General features: G+C 33.7%; 1 protein-coding gene across 2 annotated transcripts in view; it reads right to left on the bottom strand.

Moving 5' to 3' along the window:
* Positions 1-25,999, bottom strand: part of ITGB3BP (integrin subunit beta 3 binding protein) — a 62,596-nt gene that overhangs the window by 8,480 nt on the left and 28,117 nt on the right. The window contains exons 3-7 of one of the 2 annotated variants that reach the window (XM_078073015.1): positions 21,436-21,571; positions 13,122-13,191; positions 3,476-3,554; positions 3,013-3,106; positions 2,477-2,536 (exon numbers count right to left, since the gene is read on the bottom strand). In XM_078073015.1, the coding sequence (XP_077929141.1) occupies positions 2,477-2,536; positions 3,013-3,106; positions 3,476-3,554; positions 13,122-13,191; positions 21,436-21,571 (439 nt within the window). The remainder of the gene's footprint in view (positions 1-2,476; positions 2,537-3,012; positions 3,107-3,475; positions 3,555-13,121; positions 13,192-21,435; positions 21,572-25,999) is intronic. The other variant, XM_078073016.1, reaches the window with a different exon arrangement.

Below are 25,999 nucleotides of genomic sequence, written 5' to 3'. Positions count from 1 at the left end.
ATCCCCAAATAAGGAAGGTATAAAGCAAATTAGTTTGAGATGTCAAAAACACTAGCAAAGTCCTTGTAAAATGAATGTATAAATAAGAAGGGTTGAAAGTTATTAACTCAGCAAAAAAATTATATATATATATAAATGTGTTGATGTGCATCATCTTTAATCAAAAACAAAACAAAACCACCAAAATAAAAAAACACATATATTATGAACCAGAAAGAGAAGAGAGAAAAACACTCAGTAAAAACACTCAAACTCAAATTATAAAGGAAATAAGCTCCAAAAGATTTTTCAGGCAACAATACTTTAAAAAAAATTAGTGGAAAAGCTAATGAAGATCTGAATACCTCAGGAAATATAAAAGCTAATGCAGCTCTTGCCAAGAAACAGAAATGGAAGATGACATATATTCTAATATATATTTTTACAGCTATCACATATTTTATTTATCTAAATTCAGTTTTCATTTAAACCACAACAAATAATCAATGCTTATTAGAAATTTTAAAACATGATTTAGTCATAGGATCTCCTTTATGCATGAATAAACACTAAGTCCTTAAGGAAAACCTGGTAATGGGCAAGTCAGTTTTAATGCCTAAAATACTAGAAAATAGTTTTAAGGCTGGTCATGCATAAACACACAAAGAATTGGTACATACTAGATAACTGAAAGGAGATAAATTTTAACACATGGAATATAACTTTAATGTCTTAATAAATGTTTAGGGAAGGAAACAATACTTTGGGAAAATTTTTTCTCATTATTAAAGTGATCCACTTATTCTACAATTTTCTCTCCCTCATTTTTCAAAACTTGGTGAAAGCCAACTCTGTAAAGCCTAATTCTAGTCAATTCTAGGAAATTACAGATTGAAAAAAAATTCACACCACTCGCACAGAATATATAGAAGAAAGATATCCTCTGGTTTGGAAATAATAAACATTCCAATTTCCCATTATGATCCTCTAAAACTTGTCAAGTTAAAAGAGACCGAAACCACTGAAACTCAGCTACACATTATAATCAATTTTCACAGTATAGAAGAGAAGAGATCTTAAGCCTTTTCTAAGAGCTAACTTCATATTCTTAAATTCTTGGGATCACAGTGGAAGTTAGCTGCTCTACTGAATGGCTCAGGAAACCTGCTCAGCTCTCTTCCCACATGAGCTTTGGAGGATCCTGTCAGGGCTGTTTCACTGCATTACCCAGGTGGCCTTTGGAAGTAACAGGGAATCCCAGCACTTTCCACTGCAAACTCATCACACTGGCTGTTAAAGATCCTAAATACAGTCTAATATACTAGATTGGTTGAGATGGTTTCAGTTATGCCTCATGTCTGAATCTAAAAACTGGGACGACTAGATGATTTAATTTGTTATAGGAAGAGGCAACATGGAACAATGAAAAAACCATACTATTTGAGGTTAGACTGGTCTTTAGTTGGAATCTCTGCTCTGACACTTAAGTAGCAGTGTCTTTGGGGAAGTTACTTAACATTTTTGGTCTTTATTCCTTATCTATAATGACAATGATAACAAGCTATCTTGCAGAGTTGCTATAAAGATCTGCTGATCCTAGTGTTGGGAACATAGTAATTACTGGTCCTCAATAAATGGTAGTCATTGGTACTCAAAAATGGTAGACTAAAACATGGCTACCCGTTTAAAGGCCTACCTTCACTTGCAGAGATTGCAAAATGGCATTCATGTCAGTAATATTAAAATGATCCCTCTTAAGTTGGTCTAAAGGTTTTAATATTTTACAGTCCATGATCATTTTACTTACTGAGGTATGGATGTGCATGTGTTATGGGAAAACCTGCTAATTTAGTTTCCCATACTGTGAAATGCTCAGAGGCATATGAGTTCACAGTAGATCAAACATCATTAATGATCTGAAAGTTTTCAGAACACTGGTTACAAAGTAACTTTTTATGCTTTGTGTAATCCTAATTCACCATTAAAAGTTGCTATATATTAATACATTGTTCCCCCATCTGTCTATATTCTCAAGAAGAACTTTTAATAAAAAGACAAAATTTAAATCTTAAACTGAAAATTGTATTTCAAAAGATATATATATATATTTTTTAAAGATTTTATTTATTTATTTGACAGAGAGAGACACAGAGAGAGAAGGAACACAAGCAGGGGGAGCGGGAGAGGGAAAAGCAGGCCTCCTGCTGAGCAGGGAACCCTATGCGGGGCTCGATCCCAGGACCCTGAGATCATGACCCGAGCCGAAGGCAGTCGCTTAACCGACTGAGCCACCCAGGCGCCCCTCAAAAGGTATTTTAAAGTTTAATCTTCAGGGAAGTTATCTTATCAGACATGGTCTGCCAAATCAGTATAAGGTTTGCAAATGAGATTTATGATCTTTTAACAAGATCACACTAAAAAACTCATGATGATTAGTTTTCAATGGTGAAATGAGATGAAAGGATCTTTTTATATAAATGAAAACACAATTCTTTACCTTTGTTGGGAAGTCCTGAACTCTTCTTTTCAAACAGTTTTTGTTCTGTTACTTTTTTCACTAAAAAACAAACAAACAAAAACCCCCAAACCAAAACAAAACAACTCATGTTAAGAATTAGCATGGAATATGAATAATTTCTCATCCCGGGATAACTTCATAAGAAAAAAATAATTTGAAGTAATACATACAGGTATCAAGTACAAACTGCAATATCTTATTATATCTTATTTAAAGAATGAGCACCATATTTTTAAGAAGCTTGATTATCAGTTTGCAAGGCATATTCTTTTCCTTCGTATTCAACAAGAATCCCTGAAGTAACATATCCTGGTAAAAGATATATGGCTTTTTATTCTCTAAATAATACTTCCATTACATGTCCAGTAGTGCCATATATAAAAAAAACTCTATCAGATTTAAATTTGGGAAAAATTATTAGGTTTATCTCTAAAACTGAAAACATTAGAATATATATTTACATTTACAAATAAGGAATGGAGAGATGCCATTGAAAACTCATGAATTTTTCTTACTTAGTTCTTTTGTTTTTTGCATTTCTCTTGGTAAGAAACATGATGCACGGGAGATACCAAGGAGATTTTCAAGCTCTCTACTGCCCTCCAAAGCCTAAAAGAAAGACATCTTAAATGAGTTAAGTTCTCTACAAATATAATATTACTGACAAGTCTAGTGAAAATACAGTTTACTGTTTTTTTCATCTGAAAAAAACTCTGTGGTAGGAAATTTAACTTTTTCTGGCAGGTCAACTACTGCAAGTTTTAAAATGTGAAAAAGTCAGATATTACTAAAATATTATGGTTAATTCATGTTCATATAAGAAAAGGAATTCCCATGAAAAGTAAATTAGACATATTCTCTGCAAATTCTTTTCTGGATTGGATTCTCCATGCTGGGGCTTCTTTCCTATTTTCCTTTTTCAAATGGAGTGGTAGACATATGAAAAATTATATGCCGAAAGGAAAAAAAAAAGCTAACCTGTATACTGCTTAAGTTTTGCATTATTTCTATGATTTCTTCTGATGATTTCTCCACTTTAGATAGCAACACCATGAATCTATAAATGAAAAAAAAATTAGCACGATCAAGCATTTAAACACATTAAATCATTTTCACACCTTTAATTTTTTTTTTTTTTAAGATTTTATTTATTTTTTGACAGAGAGAGAGACAGTGAGAGAGAGAACACAAGCAGGGGGAGTGGGAGAGGGAGAAGCAGGCTTCCCGCCAAGCAGGGAGCCCGATATGGGGCTCGATCCCAGCACCCTGGGATCATGACCTGAGCTGAAGGCAGTCGCTTAACAACTCAGCCACCCAGGTGCCCCAACACCTTTAATTTTTTTTTAAAGATCTTAGATTCAGTTTTCTAATCCTTTTCTTTACTAAGTGGTAAAAGATGTAAATGCTCCTCCTTCATTATTTCATCCCTTTACAAACACAATATATATTCTCAATCATCCTGCATTTGGGATTTTTGCTTTCTTTCACTCCCACTGAACAGGGGGAGAAGATGTGAAGATATAGTTAGTTAGCCAACTAACTTGCTCCTTTCTCCACAGTACCACTTTGAGAACAATAATACACCATTCTCCTTATTTACCTTGATCTAAGTCTATGAGTCAGTGTTACCAGTAATTTTTTTTAATAAAAAATAAGTTTTATGGCTTAATAAATTTCAGTGTGAAAAAGATTACAAAGGCATTCTTTTAAGTTTGAAAACAAAGAAAACTTCATTTGTAATCCTATCTCCTGAACATATCTCTAGTTAACATGTTAGCATACAGGAAAAATTTTCTTAGGTTTTTTTTTGAAACAATTTCTATAACTTTATATCATACTTTCCTTAATATAATATTACATATATGTTTTTTTGCCACATCACCCATAGGTTTATAATTTTCAAGGCTGCACAATATTATACCTAGTAAGCATACCAAAGATGACTTAATCATTCCCTTATTGTTGTAGTTTTAGTGTTTTTTCCAATTTTATGATCTCATAGCTGTATATAATCTTTATCAGTGCAGTCTAATAGAAATAAAATGTAAGCCACATATGTAATTTAAAATTTTCTAGTAGCCACATTAAAAGTAAAAAGAAACAAGTGAACTTAATTTTAATAATATATTTTCTTTAACCAATATATCCGAAGTATTATCATTTCAACATGTAATCAATAAAAATTATTGAGATAGTTTATGCTTTTTTTCAAAATCCAGTGTGTACTTTACACTCATAGCACATCTCATTTCAGACTAGTCACATTTCAAATACTCATTAGCCATGTGTGGCTGGCTAGTGACTACTGTTTCAGAGACCACAAATCTATATTATTGATTTTATGAAAGAAACTAGAAATTTTATCTAAATGCTTTTCAAAAGTCACATCAGTGTTATCCATTAACATTTTTGTGCTATTAAAAATAAGATTAATATGACACGTTAAATTTTCACACACAATGAATATGTAGAGTATGTTTCATCCACGTAAAATATATGAGTATGCAAGCAAGGAGTGGAGAAACAGCATTTATGCAAAAACTAAAACTTATGTGAGGAAAATGGAATTGCAGGTGATCTTTTTCTCTTTAAAAATTTTCCCTTATTATCATGCATTTCCAATGAAAAGTCACCTGTCAGAGGCCTTACTTGCTTACCACCTAAACCTCAGTTTGAAAGATAGTGACATAAAGGAATTCCAGCTCCTTCCATTGAGCTCCAAAAGTCTCAAGGAGCAAGTGGGCTTAAGTGACTCCCACCCAGGGCTGGGAACCTCCAGCTTCCCCTACATTATACCAACACTACTCACTCCCTCAGGGAGGCAAAGCTGAGGCAAATGAGCTATTTCACCATGAGAAGCAATCCTAAGGGCTCTTTACCTCGCATTCTTTTCCTGGGAGGACTGAAGTGGCAGAGCCTCTCTACACTACCTTACCTACCATACCTTAAGGAACTGATGATATTCCTTGTTGACCCTTACGGAATTATGTGGGAAGGATGGGACCTGCAGGGTTGCCATCTTGAATGACTTCAAGGGGCTCTGTTCAGATAGATTAAGATGGGAATGGTGCCCCCAGGAGTTGTGCATGTAGCATTCCCAAAGGACCTGTTAATAATTCTGTTTCTCAAGTTAAAATAGTTATTGAGGGGCTGAGCTAGGCAAACTGTTTTCGACAAACTTGGAGAGCTGTAATGGCCTGAACATCAAATAACTGGGGAAATTGTTTTCAAAATATTCTTCCCATGCTTGAGCTGCTTTTGCAGGGAAACTTGTCTTCACTGCATGACCAGTAGACTAGTGGACAGTCCATCATTCTTCTCATTTTTTAAAATTTTAATTTAATTTTTAAGTAAACTCTACGCCTAACATGGGGCTCAAACTCAGGATCCTGAGATCAAGAGTCAAATTCTCCACTGACTGAGCCAGCCAGCCAGCCCATTTTTATTTTAATCTCCTCTCCTCTCCTCCTCCTTTTACTTCTTCCTAGATGAAATCAACTCCTCCCATCTTGATAGCAACCAGTTTCATGGAATGGGTACACACACACACACACACATTTCAAATCATCACATTATAGACTTTAAATATATACAACTTTATTTGCCAATTACACTTCAATAAAGCTGGGGATAATTATATAAAGAAAAAAAGCCCCTTAACCTTCTGCTACACATGTCCTTCTAATGTGTAATCCTGGATTTCCTATTTGTATTCTTCACTCTCTGGCCTAAGCTGTGAGTGCTACGGAAATCTTACAGCAGTATTGATGGTCAATATTACAAGTGTATGATTTCCTGGGCCCCTGATGCTGCTTAACTCTTTTACTTAATTTAATGAATATTCTTTTTCTTTTTTTTTGCAAATCATTGCTCAAAATAATGATCTAAACCCAATCTCTGTTCCTCCATACTGAAATTAAACTCTTATATTCAGATTTCTGCCTTACTACTCTACTGGTACTATACTCTCAAAGGCCACAAATGAACTCTTAATTAATTCCATTACTAAAAACTTATATCAAAGTTACTACCTATAAGAGACTGTATTTATATATATATCTCAAGAAACCTGGAAGTTACATGTACATCACAGGGACAAAATCCTGAGGTTTTTCTTTATCCTCTTAATATTATGTCTTACAGAGAAAAAGGTAGATAGGTCACAGAACCTCTACTTAATCTAATTGTTTATCTAAACTGATTATTTTGGTAGCTGGATTGTAACGATGAAATATGTTGCTAAGTTTTTTTTTGAACTCTTTCTAAAGTCAAAGCACGGTAGTTGTTACTTTACAAGCTATATCTTAATCTTTAAAATAATTCTCTGTGATAAACATTATCTCCATTTTATAGATATGGAAACTGAAACACAAATTATTTAATTATTCAGGGTTACACAATAAGGAACACAGTCATTGTGCATTCTTTGGGATTTTCTATATATAGCATTGTGTTGTCTGAAAATAGAGATAGTTTTAGGGGCACCTGGGTGGCTCAGTTGTTAAGCGTCTGCCTTCGGCTCAGGTCATGATCCCAGGGTCCTGGGATGGAGCCCCACATCGGGCTCCTGGCTAGGCCGGGAGCCTGCTTCTCCCTCTCCCGCTCCCCCCGCTTGTGTTCCCTCTTCTCTCTCTCTGTCACATAAATAAATAAAATCTTTAAAAAAAAGAGATAGTTTTATTTCTTCTTTTCCAAATGGATGCCTTTTGTTTTCTTTCTTCTTCCCTTCCTTCCCTCCTCCTGCCTAATTGCTCTGATTAGAATTTCCTGTAAAATGTTGAATACTAGTGGTGAAAACGGGCATGCCTATCTTGTTATTGATCTTTGGGGAAGGCTTTCATTCTTCCATGTCAAAAATTTTGAACAGTTGAAAAATCAGTCTCTTGTAAACATTGGTTTCTCTTTTAGTCTTTACTTACCTACAGAATATAGGCATGACTTTGTTTTCATTTTAAGTTTTTGATAAGCATGTTCAACTAACTCACTCCTACAGACCGGGTGATTTAAGCAGAAAAATGAACCATAAATCTGATTCTTGTTGCATAACTGAATGCTTAAAACATAATAAAGAGTAACTCAGAATTCTTTTTTCCCCCCAGACTTAGAATTCTGGACAGTGGCTACCTGTCACAATTAATTGTATTCATAACAAACAAACAAATAAAAAAACCAGTTCTAGCATAATTCTTTACAATTAGAAAGGTTTTATTTGGATTAGTATAGAAATTTTTTAAAAATCTAAAAAAAAAATTGCTTTTCTATCTATAAGAGAATAAGCCAGTGGTTAAAAATAAGCTTTATACAACAGGAGGGACTTTTGTGGTGATGGGAATGTCCTATATCTTGATGGTGGTGAATGTACACATGTGATAAAGTTACACAGAACTAAAAACATATATATACAGACACCAGTGAGTATATGTAAAACTTAAGAAATCTGAATAAAAATCAGTGGGCGGTGGCAATGTCAATTTTCTGGTTGTGATACTGCCCTACAGTTTTGCAAGATGTTATCATGTCAGTAAAGTGAGAAACGGGTACACATGATCTCTCTGTTTTACTTCTCACAACAGCATGTGAATCTACAATCTGAAAATAAAAGGTATAATGGAAGTAAACCTGCAGAAAGATAGTCACCAATACTGTACTTTCATAGCAGTGACAAGAGCCAGCAGCAAATTGCCAAGAGGAAGAAAGCCAATGGCAGTGAATTATATAATATATTTTCCTTTCAGAGTATAAAGGATATGGAAGTTCACATAAAATATTAATGTGTAGGTGTTTGTTTATAAATGAGCTCTATTGACATGTCACTAACTGCTTGTTTTCTGGGGAAAAAAATTTTAAACCTAGAATGTGGAACTATATTTTCCTTTTGGAAGAATTCTTATATTTAAAACTTACCAAATTGATTTAATAACAGGATGTCATTTTAGGACATACACATAATTGAAAAACAAAAAGTGTAAAAGTATACATTGTATGCCATCTTTGTATAAAAAGAGAAATCAGAAAAAAGAAATGAAACAACTTGATTTTATAAAAATAAACATAAGAAAGGGAAACCAGAAATTAATGAATTTGGTTACCTACAGGGAGTAGATAGAAAAAATGGGGAGGGAGTGACGCTTCTCTGAATATACTTTTTTGTAAAGTTTTGGCTTTTGGAATCATATTAATGTTTTACATTGTTAAAAAATTAAATCAAAAAGGATGAGAGAAGAAAGATTAAAATTGAAAAAAAACAGAAACAAGAGAACCTAACTACTTCAAATGAATAACTAATTCTTCAAACAAAGAACTAGTCCAAGTAATGTGGAGAAAAAGGAACCCTCTTACACTGTTGGTGGGAATACAAACTGGGGCAGCCACTGTAGAAAACAGTATGGAGCTTCCTCAGAAAGTTAAAAATAGAACTACCCTACTATCCAGTAATCGCACCACTGGATATTTAACCCCCAAATACAAAAACACTAATTCAAAGGGATACATGCACCTCTGTTTATGGCAGCACTATTTACAATAGCCAAATTATGGAAGCAGCCCAAGTGTCCATCAATTGATGAATTGAGTAAAGAAGAGGTGGTATATATATACAATGGAATATTATTCAGCCATGAAAAAGAATGAAATCTTGCCATTTGCAACAACATGGATGGAACTAGGTAGGGAGTATAATGCTAATAAGCAATAGAAGTCAGAGAAAGTTAAATACTATATGATTTCACTCACATATGGAATTTAATAAATAAAACAAACAAGCAAAGAAGAAAAAAGAGAGACAAACCAAGAAGCAGATTTAAAAAAAATTTTTTTTAAATATTTTTAAAAATTTTATTTGTCAGAGAGAGAGAGTGAGCAAGCACAAGCAGGGGGAGCGGCAGGCAGAGGGAGAAGCAGGCTCCCCGCTGAGCAGGGAGCCCGATGCAGGGCTCGATCCCAGAACCCTGGGATCATGACCTGAGCTGAAGGCAGACGCTTAACTGACTGAGCCACCCAAGTGTCCCCAAGAAACAGATTTTTAACTATAGAAAACAGATGGTTCCCAGAGGGGAGCTTTGTGGAGGGGGGGATGGGTGAAATAGATGATGGAGATTAAAGTGTACAATTATCATGATGAATACTGAGTAATGTTTAGAATTGTTGAATCACTATATTGTACACCGGAAATTAATATAGCACTGTTAACTATACTGGAATTAAAATAGAAAACATTAACAAAAGAGAACTAATCCAAGTAGTTTTGAACATAATAATTTGACTATATACTGTCAAATTAAAGACAAAAAAGATTTGCAAACAAAACTTGAATGCTTTGCAAGCTTGTTTTTAATAGTGCTATGAGTGCAGGAATTCTCAAACTATTTTATGTTCATGGTAAGATTAAGCAAATGTGAAAATATACTGCTGCTATGAGGAGCCAAAGATGTAGTATCTCTGAGAACGGGTGTAAATACGGAAAGGGTGAAAGCAAGGAAAAACCCTTTATCACTATGAACTCATGAATTTTAAAAAGGCCGACTAATAGAAGGAATGATGGAGTTAGAAAATCACCACTGTATAACCAACTTAGTAGTAATTGACTTAGTAGGGTAGACTATCTTCCCACTGTAGGTGGGCATCATTTAATTCATTGAGGGGCTGAACAGAACAAAAGTGGAGGAGGGCGCCTGGGTGGCTCAGTCGTTAAGCATCTGCCTTCGGCTCAGGTCATGATCCCAGGGTCCTGGGATCAAGCCCCACATCAGGCTCCCTGCTCGGCGGGAAGCCTGCTTCTCCCTCTCCCACTCCCCCTGCTTGTGTTCCTGCTCTCGCTATCTCTCTCTCTCTGTCAAATAAAATAAATAAAATCTTTAATAAAAAAATGCTATGATCATTTAAAACTGATTTACAAATGTGAAATGTTCAATTTAATTTCAGATTTTCAAAAACCAAGTCTTTAGAATGGCTTTACAAGCTAATAAAAGAAATCTAACAAATGGAACAAATGAAGAACCCATTACTAAAGCTAGTAAAATGGCTTTATTGATTAGGATTGAGTAATTTTATAATGAGTGGAAAAAAACAATCAGCAAGCCATAATTTTTATCTATTGTAAAATATCTTGGCTTGTCCTTAAGTTCACTAATTCTAGTATCAAGTCATGGAGTGATATAGATAAATAATAGGGATCTTTAGAAATAAACATTGAGAGAAATTAAGTAAATATAGGCAAATTCCTAAGTGAACCATAACAAAGGTTCTTATTCCCTTGCTACTTTAAAGCTCACTGCTACGAGAGCTGTTGTTAAAAATCTGGAGCTGTACGAAAATTGATGGGTTCAGAAGAATAAGGAAGGGAAGAAACTATAAAAAGTCAGAATAGCTTAAGTGGAGCTAATTTGGGGGAAAGCAAGGGTAAGTTTGGCTTGCTTACATGGTATCACTGTTGTCCAAAAACATTTCCTCCTTCACTGCCTACTTTTATTCCTAAGTTTGTTATACTTCATATAATTATACCAGAAATTCATTTGGTTTAGCAGGTATCTACTTTCATTTTTTTTAATTTTTAAAATTAAAATTCAATTAATTAACATAGGGTATATTATTAGTTTCAGAGATAGAGTTCAGTGATTCATCAGTCTTATATAACACCCAGTCTTATATAACACCTGGGTGTTACCTGCTTTCAACTACAAGATTATACATTTTTCAAAAACTGTTACTTGCCACTTGCTCTCACTGTATGTCCTTTGGTACAATTTATTTTTGTGTGTATATATTGCCAATTTAAAAATACATTAAATAAGTTAAACAAAAAGAGAATGCTTTCCCTTTTTTGGGAAAGATTTTATTTATTTATTTTAGAGAGAGAGAGAGAGCATGAGTGGGAGGAGAAGCAGAGGAGGTGGGAGAGCAGACTCCATGCGGAACAGAGCCCGACGCAGGGCTCAGTCTCACAACCCCGAGATCATGACCTAAGCTGAAACCAGGAGTTGGACACTTAACCAACTGAGCCACCCAGGAACCCCAAGAATGCTTTCCTCTTAATATCTAGTTGAGACTGGTTTCACTGAGGAAATGGGAACTTTGCTTAGGGGAAGGAAGGAGTAGTAATTTACAACAAAAATATTTGTGGGACAGGGCACATGAAAATATTTGGAGCTGGGGGAGCGTGGGTAGGAAAAGCATCTAGTAAAAGCAGATAAAGGGGGTATGATGATAGATGTAGGAGATGCCAAACAAAGAAATTTCTCTGTGAAACTCTTCCCTTTGTCCCTGTTGTACTCTAAATGGCATTCAATTTTTGTATATTTTAATCTAGACTAGTACTGATTAAGACTATAGTTCAGCTACATTATGAAAGAAATAGACTTCTGGGGTTATAACCACAAGTTACAACACTATTCGTATGGAAAATGCATTCTGAATTCCACTCAAATGATTTAAAAAAAACATTTTGAAACATAATTTATAACCTATCTGTAAGTTTAGAAAGGTATATTAACTTACAACATAAGACCATAAGCTCCCAATGGGTAGAAATTTCATTTTCTTCATCTTTACCCACCCATCATATTGTGTGGCACACAGACGATATAGCTGAAAGGGTAAATGAGCCGAACATATGAACTCCTTTGAAAATTTAACCCCCTGTTCTGGTTAATTCAATGTTCCAGCCTTGGTGGACAGATATAACTATTCTTTCCAGGATATATATGGGAAGTAGATTTTTGTAGATAATATCTTCGTTCAAGGCAGCATTGGCTGGCCAATAGGAAAAGGGTTGGGTGCGGGCATATAAAAGCCTCCTGGGTTCCTCTGGATCTCTTACTCTGCTGGCTTCACTGTGTTCCTAGCTCTTGAACCAGCTATTTGTTAGGCATTATGTTCCCAGATAACGGATTATTTTTCCATCCATATAAAATCTGAAAAGGGCATTTTCCTCAGTTTTATCTTAAGCTGATCTCTTATTCATGGGCTGGGAAACTGCACTCAATGAGTATTAAAATTAAGATATCACAGGGGCGCTTGAGTGGCTCAGTCAGTTGAGTGTCCGACTCTTGGTTTTCTCTCATGTCATGATCTCAGGGTCCTGAGATCAAGCCCTGCATGGGACTCTGCACTCAGTGGGGGGTTTGCTTGAGATTCTCTCTTTCCCTCTCCCTCTCCCCTCACCCCACTTGCACTCTCTCTTTCTCTCAAATAAAAAAAATTTTAAAAAATTAAGATATTACATATCATGATTACATGAACACTGCAAAACACATCACAAAATATTTTACTTCTTTTTTTTTTTTTTTAAAGATTTTATTTATTTATTTGAGAGAGAGAATGAGACAGAGAGAGCATGAGAGGGTGAGAGGGAGAAGCAGACTCCACGCCGAGCAGGGAGCCCGATGTGGGACTCGATCCCGGGACTCCAGGATCATGACCTGAGCCGAAGGCAGTCGCCTAACCAACTGAGCCACCCAGGCGCCCCTACAAAATATTTTACTTCTTTAAAAAAGAATACTTCAACTCAGGTATAAACTATTTTTTAATTTTTGCAAATAGATTATTTCTCTTAAATTATTACTTTAAGAAATATGATTCTTTTCTTTTAAGACACATGTGTTTATTATTTCAAAAACAACAAACTTACTCATCATTGTCTTTTGTTGTAGATTCCTTCCTTTCGGTTAAACTGAGGTGCCTCAATTTTTTCCTTTTTCCTATATACAAGCAGTAAAAAGAAGAACTTAAAGTTAAGGGGAAAATTGTCAAATTTTAAATAGAATTTAGATCACCAAAGTTTAAATAGAAAATAAAAAGGTAGACTAATGAAAGGGAAGTAGGAAAAGAAAAAGTATCCTAGAATTTGCTGTGGAAAAAAAAATCACTATTATGAATAACTTTTCAATAGCTATTTTTTTTTTATTTCCCAATATCCCAGTTTTTTACTCATGATGACTTTATATAGAAAAAAATAATCTTTAGTAGATAAAGGATACTTTCATCAAATATTTTAATAAACAATATTATCTTAAAGTTTCCAGTTTGTATCATTATTTCACCCCTATTTTTTGCCTCAAAGTTAACAAGGGGTTGGTGATACTTATATCTACAAAATAGTGAGTTTCTAGTGATGTCACAGTAAAATAAATTTGATAAATGTGCCTGACTTTAAATACATATTGAAAAAACGCATAATGACTTAGTAAACTCTTGGAAAGATCCTGTGTGTGGGGTTGAAAGGTAAATTTGATTTTATAGCTCTAGTAGAACATGATGTTTGCATTTATTAGTGGTCAAATAGATCATTGTTTTATGAGCTCTCCATTTAGTTGTTGGTTCTACTGTACCTCATAGTACAGTACACCATATACTTTAAACATATCTGATGTATAATAAGTATTTGAGGACATATTAGCAAAAAAATTCTTAATGTCTTACATACACTGGCCTTCAATAAATGTTTATTGAATGAATAAGCAAGCAAATGAATAAATAATCCAAACTTTTTACTACAAATGAAAAAAAGTCCAGAGAAATCATTTTTTTAAATGTAAAATTGGTAACAACTTCCTTACACTATGTATTCTTATGTTGTTCCATTTGTTCAACAACTGGCACAGGAACTATTATTTAACTCAATGTCCTTATTCTTTACAAAGGAAAAACGTGAAATAAATTTTATTATTTAATTTAACCCAACATACTCAAAAAACTCTAATTTTAACATATGATAATATAAAATTATTAGTGGGATCATTCATATTCTCTTTTTCACACTGTCTTTGATATCTGGTGTATATTTTACACTTACAGCACATCTCAGTTCAGATGAGCCACAATCCAAATGCTCCGTATCTACATGTATTGGAAAGTATAGCTCTATGTAATACTGCAGGAGGATCTGATACTTCTAGATGAAACCGAGTACACAAATAACATGAAGGCAATTTCTTTAAATTTTCAAATACAATTTATTAACATATTAATGTACTGTCTGGAACAGACTTTCCAATGCTGGTTTATACTTTTTTCTTCACTTAATTTTTATTCCATTACTCTTATTTGCTCCTATTACTAGGGGAAAAGTTTATTTAAAGTATATTTTCTATTCTCTGATATTTATTTATTTATTTATTTATTTATTTATTTTTTTTTTTTAAAGATTTTATTTATTTATTTGAGAGAGAGAATGAGAGAGAGCACATGAGAGCGGGGAGGGTCAGAGGGAGAAGCAGACTCCCCGCCGAGCAGGGAGCCCGATGCGGGACTCGATCCAGGGACTCCAGGATCATGACCTGAGCTGAAGGCAGTCGCCTAACCAACTGAGCCACCCAGGCGCCCTATTCTCTGATATTTATAATTTCACTGAGTAAATTGGTTCAGAAACTAACAATAATTTCCCTCATTGTTACTTTGGATCTTATGGCTTCTCTCAAAAAAAAAAAAAAAAAAACCGTATCATAACTAAATTATCTCAAAATAGTCTTTAATTCTAAAAAGAGAAAAACTTGTGATTTAGAGATCTTGCTAAAGTACTAGTTATCTCTTTTTATTAACTTTTCATTATTTGACTTGACTCTATCCTTAAATTCCAAATAGTAAGAGTTTAACAAAGGATTAAAGGGAAAAACAGTAAATTTTTTTTAAAAGATTTTATTTTTATTTATTTGACAGAGAGCGAGAGAGCACAAGTAGGGGGAGCAGCAGAGGGAGAGGGAGAGGCAGGCCCCCCGCTGAGCAGGGAACCCAATGCGGGGCTTGATCCCAGGACCCTGAGATCATGACCTGAGCCGAAGGCAGTCGTTTAGCCGACTGAGCCACCCAGGCACCCCAACAGTAACAATATTTTATTTATGATTTTAGAGAACTCTGAGGAAAAAGTCTATTAAAATCCATCTCTCTTAAAAAAATCAAGCTGGATATGAAATCCCATGATACACATTAAACCTTATTTTCAGAAAATCTTTGCCTAAAGGTTAATACTAATTTCCTGAATTTTGTGCTATGCTGTCTGCATTCAATAAAGCTCCACAATTAAATATTAAAATTACTTTGTTCCTTTAACTTGTAATTAATTTTCACATTTTAGCACCATCAGTCAATAAAGTTAGGTGAGAAATAGTAAAAGAATGCTTTATTTGAATTTTCACCAGGTGTTCAATGCCTGCTGAAACATTTTTATTATTGTAAGGGGATTAGATATCTTATTCTATAAAATGTAATCAATAGCATTAATCTCAATCTCCTCATAGAAGGACTTACATTTCTAATATACTTTCCAATTGTTAAATAGAAGGAGTTTTAATATCTCTAAAAATAACACTTGGCTCAGTTAACAGAGACTGTTCGGACTCTAATATATCATTAAGAGTATTCTCTTAGTTATTGGGGTGCCTTGGTGGCTCAGTCGGTTAAGCATCCGACTCTTGATTTTGGTTCAGGTCATGAATTCAGAGTTGTGAGATCAAGCCCTGCATTGGGCTCTGTGACCTGGGATTCTCTCACTCCCTCTCGCTCTGCCCCTCCACCCCTCTAAAAAAAAGAAGTAAAAAGAAAGAGTATTCCAGTTACTTAATAATTGCTTCCTGGGTGCCAAGGGTGGTTCTGTCGGTTAAGCGTCTCCCTTCGGCTCGGGTCATGATCCTGGGATCCTGGGATCGAGCACCGCATTGGGCTCCACTTGCTCTGTGGGGAGCCTGACTCTCCCTCTGCCTGCCACTCCCCCTGCTTGTGCTCTCTCTCTGTCAAATAAATAAATAAAATCTTAAAAAAAAAATTGCTTCCTTGATTTCATTTCATTCTATTAGCAATTAACATACAGTAAACAGCTGTAGATTCTATATGGACTTTTTCTTCCTAGGTTATATATAACAAACAGTTGTGTATGTGATTCCCTTTAAAGGCAGTTTCACAAAACACTGGTGAAAAATGTACCATCACTGAATCTGGGATACATTCAAAATTGTATTTTGGACTTCCTGGTAAGGCTCAGGAAGCCCCTTCTCTAACTAATGAAGATAACTTTCAACAGATCATGATGTTTAGAAGTACAATCAATGATGTTAATGATAACGGCTAACACTTAAATAATATTTTTAGGGCCATGCACTGTTTTAAATGTTACATATATAAACTAATCTGCAAAACTGCATTGGTCACTCTTATCCCCATTTTACAGATGAGGAAACAGAGGCACAGAATGGCCACATAACTTATCCAAGGCCCTAAAGCTAGTAAGTGCCAGAGTCAGGATCCGAGTCCGACACCCAACCTTCTGTGCCACTCATGCACCCCGAAATCATGTTATTCTTTTAATTAACCAAATTATTATTATTAAACAAGAGTGGAGAGTGAAGAACCTCTTTAGAGGATCAATTCATGAAAAATAACAATGTTAATGGTTCCTTTTTTAAAATTCAAAATACCTTTATTGAGTCCCATGGAAGAAATTTAATATTCTTAAAATTTTACCTATATTATTGAATAGAAAGGTATCAATGAGAAATTGGAATTGCTTTTTAGCTACTAAAACATTAATATTTGAGAAGCAGAATGGTACATTTTAAAATCTTTCATCCAAATTAGATTGTGGACCACATTAAGAAGCATTTGGCTCATATATCTCAAACTGCTCATCATATATTTAAGCTGATAGTAATTTATCAGCTCCTTTGAAATACATATTGTCTGTTCCTTCTCCCACTTAAAAAGAAATCAGTCTTGACAGAGGTCTACCATTTGATTAGTCTTTTCAAAGAACCTGCTTTTTTTTTAAATCATTGCCTTGTTTTCTATTTAATACTTTATTTCTATTTAATACTTTATATCTTTTACTATTTCCTTTCTTGTATTTTTTGGGGTTCGTTCTATTCCTTTTCCATCCTTCTGAGTTGAATGCTTGGCTTATTAGTTTTCAATCATTCTTCCTTTCTAAATATATGCATTTAAAAGTATAAAATTTCCACTGAGAACTGTTTTAGTATAAAGCAGTATTTAGGTGTAAAGTTTTCCTGTAAGTTTTTTGTTATTATCATTCAATTCTAAATATTTTATACTTTCCATTATGATTTTTCTGAACAATGAATTATTTAGAAGGTTCTAGGTTTCCAAACACGTGGGCTAAAATTTTTAGAGGGCTGCCTTTTTATTATTGATTCCTAACTGCACAAAATTTTGGTTAGCGACTGTGACAGCAATTTTAGTATGCTGAGACTTCTTTGTGACTCCAAACTGGTTATATTCTTTGTAAAAGTTCTAGGTCATGCTTTATCATGTGTTGGGTATTATACTTGTTTGACCACAGCTCATTAGATCACACTTGCTAGCTATGTTCAAACTGTTTATATCCTTCCTAAGTTTTTATCTATTTCATCAGTTTCTGAAAGAAGTACTTTAAAATTTACTATAATTAGGGATTCGTGAGTCTCTCCTTGTAATCCTGTCCTATTTCATTATGTTTTGTTTTTGTTTTAGATGCACATAGTTTCAGAAATCTTTTTCTAGTAGTGACTCTTTCCTTCTGTCACTATGTATAGATTCCTTTATCTTCAATAGGTTTTTTTGCCTTAAAGTCCATTTTGGTCTATATTAATATTCTTATACTAGCTATTAATTTTTTTAAAGTTAATATTTGCTTTGTTTTTTATTAATATTAATGATATTAATAAAAACAGCTAAAATATGTATTGAAAACTTACTATATGCCAGGCAATGCTCTGAGTGCTTTTTGTATATTACTTTATTTAATTCTCACAACAATCCTGAGGTAGATATTATTATTTTCCCCATTTTTACATGCAAACAAAAAAACACAATTATAAAGTCAGTTAACAGATATTCTTCTGCTCCCTAAAAATTATAGGAATCTTAAAACACTTTAGCTTCTTCCTGCTCCCTCATCAGTATTCCGTGCTATTATAGTCTATTATTTGTTTTTAACCCTCTCAAATTGTTTGTCTTTTGCTTTATAGTGAGCAGAATTTGTAGTCACAATTTTGTAATTAGATTTATAATAAATTTACCAACATGTTTGCTAATTTATTTTTCACCATTGCTCTTTGCATTCCATTCCTTTACCTGAGGCTGTTTACTTCTCCAAGTACATTTTTTAGTAGCCCCTTCAGGGAGTCTCTGTGAATGGTAAATTCTCTCAGACTTTGTCTGAAAAAAAAATCTTTATTTCATCTTCATTTCCTGAATAAAAAAATTCAGCTGTGATTTTTATTTGGTATTATTCCACTTCCTGCTGGAGTCTGTTGATATAGATGAAAAGTCTACTATCAGTCTGTCATTCCCTTGTGGGTTATATGTCTTTTTCTCTGGTGGCCTTTAAATTTTTCTCTTTGTCTTTGACAGTTTGCAGTTTTACCATGATATGACTAGGTGTGGATTTGTTTTCATTCATCCTGCTCAGACTAAGCATGCTATTCCAACCTGGAAATTCTCATCTTTCCTTAACTGTGAAATTGAAGTTATGAAAAATTGATAGTCCTTTTATCTTAGAATACTGCCTCAGCCCATTCTCCTTATTTCCTCCTTGTGGACCTCCTATCTGACGTATGTTGGAGCTTCTTATTCTATTCATCATTTCTCTTTACCATTTTATCATATTCTCCATTTCTTTATCTCTGTGTTTTTACATTGCTGCAGTCTGGGTGATTTCTACAGATCTATTGTCTAATTCACAAATACTCTCTTTGACTATGCAAATTTGTTGTTTATCCTTCTACTCTAATTATTAAATAATAAGTCTGATGCATCCTTCCTCTTTACTGAAAAGCATAATAGTTTGGAGAAATTTGCTAAGGGGTAGGGGAGGGCAGCAATATAATGATAACACACACAAAAACGTATATAACAATGAGAAATATATACGATGATAAGTAAATAAATATGTATCTCTCAAAAGTACAAACTGGAATCATTCACCCCGTTTTTGGCCCACATGTAGAGTCTAAGTAGAGGGAAGACTTAGAAACAGATTTTTCTTTCTAAGTACAAATGTATTTAAATTTAATAATAAATCATCTGTTCACATAGTACACAGTTCAAATGTATATAGAAAGTACATATAAATACCTAGAGGAAGAGTATAACAGAAGGAATACAGGCTGAGAGACCTGAAAGTGCAATGACCTTGTGGAAGGAAGGGGTTTAACATGATTGATGAGTAGCAAGAAAGTAAGAGTGGTTATAGTGTAAACGTGGGAAGGGTAGTAGAAAAGGAGACAGACGAGGTGGTCAGGTATTTGATGATGTATGGCCTTAAAAGTCATAAAGTTTTGAATTATATCCTAAGTGTGATGGGAAGTGAATTGCACTTAAAACGCCCTTGAAAATGCTATTTAAATAAAAGTGCTTATTGAAGTTGCATCTTATGTTTCGTACAATATTTAAAAACTGAGAATTGTTAATAGAAGTTATGAGATCATTTGGAACTTAAATTACTTCATAAGAGTCAGGTTTTCTTACTTCTAAAACATGTATAAGATGACATATTAGGACAAGCAATGTAATGATTAAAAATGACATAATGTGATATAAGATCCTAGAGAATTCTATGTTGAGACTTTTGTATGTGAGATACATATATCAAGAGTATATGAAACATATATATGTACAGTTTAATGAAACAGTATAACCACTATATAAGTTAAAAAATAGAATATTACCAGCACCCCAGGAACCCTTGCTATATGACTTTTTAAAAAAGAGCTTACTTAGTACTATAATCTGTGATAATTATCCACTTAAATGTCAACCAGGGTCATGTGACCCATCTTTTTATGGGCAAAAGGAATGTTCCCTTAAGTCCATATTTAATTTCAATATGGAAATTGAATACGTATCCACTTAAAATCTATTCATATTTCAGTATAGAGATGTGCCATCTCTAAGGCACTAATTTTTAATTTTAAACAAAAGATATATTAAGTGTATTAAAACAGAGCTTGAAGAAAATGTATACATCTTCATACATTTTTGTGAAAGCAAACCTAATAGTAATAGCTTTAAGATAAAAAGCATTTGATTAAAGTAAAATAAAAGTCATTCAAAAGTTTAAGATCTCATTATGGGTTTCATTACAACAAATTAGGTAAAATGAGATTTCTTTGTTTCTGTGTAGCTTCTAGTATATTCTTAGCACTCAATAAATGTTAAACAATAAAATATGAATTAGGCTAATCATAGCACATCTAAAATATATTTTATTAAATTTGAGCCTACTTAGAATTTTATATTATAGAAACCTGACATGTCACTGATTCATGACCTTTTGTAATATTAAAAAGTAAACCTATGAAATCTAGATTCATATATCTTTTAAATATTTTAGCAATAAACTACGAGAAAACAAGAAATACGTGTAGTCAAAATTAAACTAAATATTTTAAAATAAACAATTTCATACTAAAATTGGGTTATTCTCTAGTGGAAAACCCTACAAATTTTTTTGCAAATGCACTTAAGATAGTAAAGGAAAAGAAGGGAATGAAATATAATAAATAAAAGCAAGCTATACAAAGATAAACAAAATGTGGATAAAACTAAATGGACAACATGACTAAAAATAACATTTAGAAGTAGCTCTCTTAAACTGTATTGCAGCAGTACCTGAATTATATGCCTTTTAATTTATGCACATGATGGATAGCTTGTTAAGGGGTATATCTGTAACCATTATAATTGATAGTAGCTGAAGGCAGTCAGACCATAATTTCTATTTAATGGATGGAATAGTAAGGGAACAAAGTCTGCAGTAGCATTTTAAAATAAGTGCCTAGAAAGTTTACATTTATGTCCAAAGTAGTACCTATATTCTAGCCTTCTTTATGTTGAATTCCTTAAGAAAAAAGAAAAAAATCAGCTGCAGCAAGATCCATATACTATTAAATAAAAATTCTGATTTAACCAATAACTAGAAAAATATTACAATAAATGAAAAAGAATGTTCAACTAACCATTTGATGGTTCATTTTTGTGCTCTTGTTCTTTAGAGCTTGCAGGAGAAGCAAATGGGCTCATCTGACAAGTTCCAGTTGTTGGAGAATAAGTTGTAATACTTTTCTTCCTTGTGATTTTTGAAGAATCAAATGACTGAAAATAAAAATTAATTTGAGACAAAAATACTTATGTTTAGTTCTTTGAGCACGCCTTTTAAAACTTGTAAAATTCAAACCAGTATTATTTTCCTTGCTTTTTCTTTTCAGAATTTAAATACGATCAATTACCACCTCCAAAATGAACACTATTCTTAAAGTCTTAGAGATATTTCAGGTCTCCACACTGATTAGGGCATCTCAATTTGATATCTGTGAAAATTTAATATTAAAGGTTTACTGCCTTCTGAGATGGTATTTCCAAACAGTTTAGAGATGGCTGACTCTTCCAGTTATATCCTGACTTTTGCTGTCTGCTGAACCTGAAGTATAATTATGGGGCTAGGCCAGGGAAACTCAGAAGTTTCTTATAGTAAAATCCACAAGGAAATTCTAGGAGGGCTAAGTGCTTTCTTACACCTTCACAAAGTTGCTCTGACATAGTGACTTCTTGTCTTAAGAATAACCAAAATAATGTTTGAACATTATTTAACAATTATAACATATAACTGAATATTAACATATTCAAATAAGTTATTTGAACATTATTAACATTTAAGGCCCTTGAGAATTCGGCCTATCCTACAGGATATCCTCCTCTCCTCTCCTCTGTGTTCCTACACACCTTGTGCATATCTCCTCCAATAAAATTAAAAATTATTTTAATAATTTTTCACATTTCTGCTGCCCCATTAAAATCTGAATTCCTAAAAATAAATATTTCTTCATCTTTGTGCCCTAGAACTCAAAAATGTATAATGAATGAATGATGTAAAAGGAACAGTCCAGTAACCTTGGCCAAGCCACTATGAATTCATTCACTTCTTCATTAGTTCATTCATCTAGTATGAAATGACACCTGTAGTCCCAGTCACTGAGATTATACACATTTGGGCCTCAGCTCATTCTGTGATCCTAGGCTGGAATGCCCTTTCTTATCTTTTCCAGATCAAATCTTCCTTTGGTTTAGGTCCCCATTTATGATCCACTTCCTCCAACCACCCATTATCACACAATTAATTGCTTGCTCTTCTGAATTCCTTTTAAACTGTTTTCTGTAATGCTTACTAATCACCCAGCACTTGCTAACTAATGTGTACAAAGAAAGAGAAAAAACTGTTCTGGCCTCATAAACAGCAGAGAAGAGGTCTTAACAGTAGTATGGGTGCTACAAAAATTGAGAGGAAAGGGAAAATCAAAGTGGGCTGCAGTAACTTTACAGAAGGATTCTTGTGAGGAGAAAGGGTGAGGCTTAGATAAGCAAAAATGAAAGGTAGGAAAAACCTGAAATCTAGAGGTGCTACTGATGGCACAGGTTGGATTTGGGGGATAAAAAAAGGTCTGAAGGCTTATGATGTTATTACTTACATTGTAGAATTAAACTTTAGTTTGGTAGCTGACTTGAAATAGTTATATAATTCTCCATTGTCAACGATTCTTTATTTCTAAGACACCCTGGCAGAAATAGTGGCTGTGTCACCTTTTTCAATAATCTTGGTATTAGTTCCAGAATCTATAGCATCAATTTTTTTTTTTTTTTACAGTTAAGGTTTTAAATGATAAATACTTTTTCATATTGGAGAAACAGAAGGCTTTCCATTCTTTTTTTTTTTTTTTTAAAGATTTTATTTATTTATTTGAGAGAGAGAGAATGAGAGACAGAGAGCACGAGAGGGAAGAGGGTCAGAGGGAGAAGCAGACCCCCCGCTGAGCAGGGAGCCCGACGTGGGACTCGATCCCAGGACTCCAGGATCATGACCTGAGCTGAAGGCAGTTGCTTAACCAACTGAGCCACCCAGGCGCCCAAGGCTTTCCATTCTTTATTTTATATATCCATAGTAGCCACAAATGTAACCAATATCTTTTTTAAAAATCAAACTATAATATCAAGTTATAACTCTAAGGCAATCTTTTTTGTAGGGTGAAAAGGTTTTAAGTCTCTTTATCAGGTGGTTATTATTACCTCTCCATCTTGAGTTTTCACCTGTTTATATGTATTCAGTCATAAACATGACATTTATCCAATCCTACCCTACTTTTCCAAGAATTTATTGCCTAGAACTATTTTACTATGTATGTACAAGAAATGAAAGTCACTACACTAATGTACATTTATGTCAATCTGTTTTCCTATTTTATCAAAAAATTATTTTTTCCAAATGCCAAATATCTAAACATTACAACTACAGATCATACATTTGTCCTTGAAAACCATTTTCTAGCTTTCACAAAATAAGTCTGTGTGTGTGTGTGTGTGTGTGTGTGTGTGTGTGTGTGTGTGTGTGTGTTTTTCCCCTCACCTTAAAATACTGAAACTTCTTAGAGGGGGCGAGAGAAGGGGAAAAATACTGAAGCTTCTCTTCTGCTTTCTATTTTTGGCCATCTGTGTTGGAAAAACGTCTGTCTACAAATACTATACAGAGAGGGAAAAATGAAAATCCACCTTCCCTTACTATCTCACTAAATGTTCTTCAGTAAATAACACATTTTTATATACCTGACTACTGATACGCAAAGGCATAATCTTACTTCTCTAAGATTTTTTTTTTTCCCTCAAAGTTTTATCAAGGTCCTCTAACTTTAAAACCCTGAAGATGCTTAGAAGTGATCCTAGAACCCATCTAACCCACACCAGGAACAGTTAAGATTGGGATTTCAGGGAAGACTGAGCTACTAATTGAGAAGTCCGGCCTTCTTTCCACTCAGCAATGAGAAGTGCTAGCTACCAGATCCTTTAGAAAACAGAGGAAGAAAAAGTGAGAAGACTAGATTTGGCTAGAGAAGGGAAGGAATTCAGGATGTGAATAAAATTAGGAAAAGAGAAATCAATAAGTCATAATTCTATAATAATTTATAACTGCTTATAATATTCAGTGATGCCTTAGAGATATTTAATGCCACTATTAAAAAAAGTCTCTCTGATCAGCCCAAATACCACTGTACTTTTTGTAAAGCGGTCAAACCTTGTATATTAGCAAAACTAAAATTTGGGCATTGATTTTTCTGTCTAAAAAAAATGAATGTTCGCTTCATAATTTCAAATATAGATGACATTCTCCAATATTGTTCACAAATTGTAGCTTGCTTTGTCCCTTTGTTTAAAGCATATTCTACCAAAAAGGTGCCTGTATTGCATTGATTTTTACCTATTATAAACAGTCTAGAAAGTACTAACTAAGGGTTCTTTCGGCATGAAATATGATGGAAAGGATCTGCTATTATTATTATGAAGTACTACCCTATGCTATCAGTGAAATATTTAAAACACAGGTACTATAGATATTTGAATAACCAGAAACAAAAGAAAAATTAGGGCAACTAAAGGGAGATAATTCTTTATAACCTTACACTGGTTAATTAGATAATTGGAATGTCTTACCTAAGACATTATTATAGATTACTATACTATTATGGAACTTGTATTAAAATACTCCGAATACTAGCTGTTTCAGGTACTTTTCACAATTTGGGCCTAGGATTCTCAGTACAGTCCTAGAGATCAACCAACTTCTTATCATAAGCTACCATGATTATCATCCTTAATGGTTCTAATAATGTTGGGGTTTCATTGTTATTTGTAATAATAGTTATGGAAGCAAAAGCATTTTGCACTAATCTCAGTGATCTTACAGGGATAGCAGAGAAAGAATATAACCAATATATTAGCTCTGTGGTGATAGAAATTTTGTATTTCTTGATTGGGTGTTTGATACACAGGGGTATACCTTTGTTAAAAACTCAATGGATTGTATGTTCAAGATCTGTGGATTTTACAATATATAAATTTTACTTTGACAAAAAAAATTTAATAGGAAAAATAAAACATTGGCTAAAAAAGTTGATACGTTGGTCTTTCTATTTATATTCATTATTGTTCCACAATTTAAAAATATTAAAATTTTATTTTTTAAAAAGATGTATTTATTTATTTTGGGGGGGCGGAAAGGCAGAGAGAGAGAATCTTTTCTTTAAATTTTTTTATTAACATATAATGTATTATTTGTTTCAGAGGTACAGGTCTGTGAGTCATCAGTCTTACACAATTCATAGCGCTCACCATAGCACATACCCTCCCCAATGTCCATCACCCAGCCACCCCATCCCTCCCACCCCCCTCCACTCCAGCAACCCACAGTTTGTTTCCTGAGATTAAGAGTCTCTTATGGTTTGTCTCCCTCTCTGGTTCCGTCTTGTTTCATTTTTCCCTCCCTTCCCCTATGATCCTCTGTCTTGTTTCTCAAATTCCTCATATCAGTGAGATCATATGATACTTACCTTTCTCTGATTGACTTATTTCGCTTAGCATAATACCCTTGGTTCCATCCACATCGTCACAAAGGGCAAGATTTCATTTTTTTAAATTATGTTATGTTAATCACCATACATTACATCATTAGTTTTTGATGTAGTGTTCCATGATTCATTG

The sequence above is a fragment of the Halichoerus grypus genome, chromosome 5 (assembly GCF_964656455.1).
Source record: "Halichoerus grypus chromosome 5, mHalGry1.hap1.1, whole genome shotgun sequence".
Taxonomy (NCBI): domain Eukaryota; kingdom Metazoa; phylum Chordata; class Mammalia; order Carnivora; family Phocidae; genus Halichoerus; species Halichoerus grypus.
Note: the sequence above shows the minus strand (reverse complement) of the source record. Positions and strands in the feature narration are given on the sequence as shown.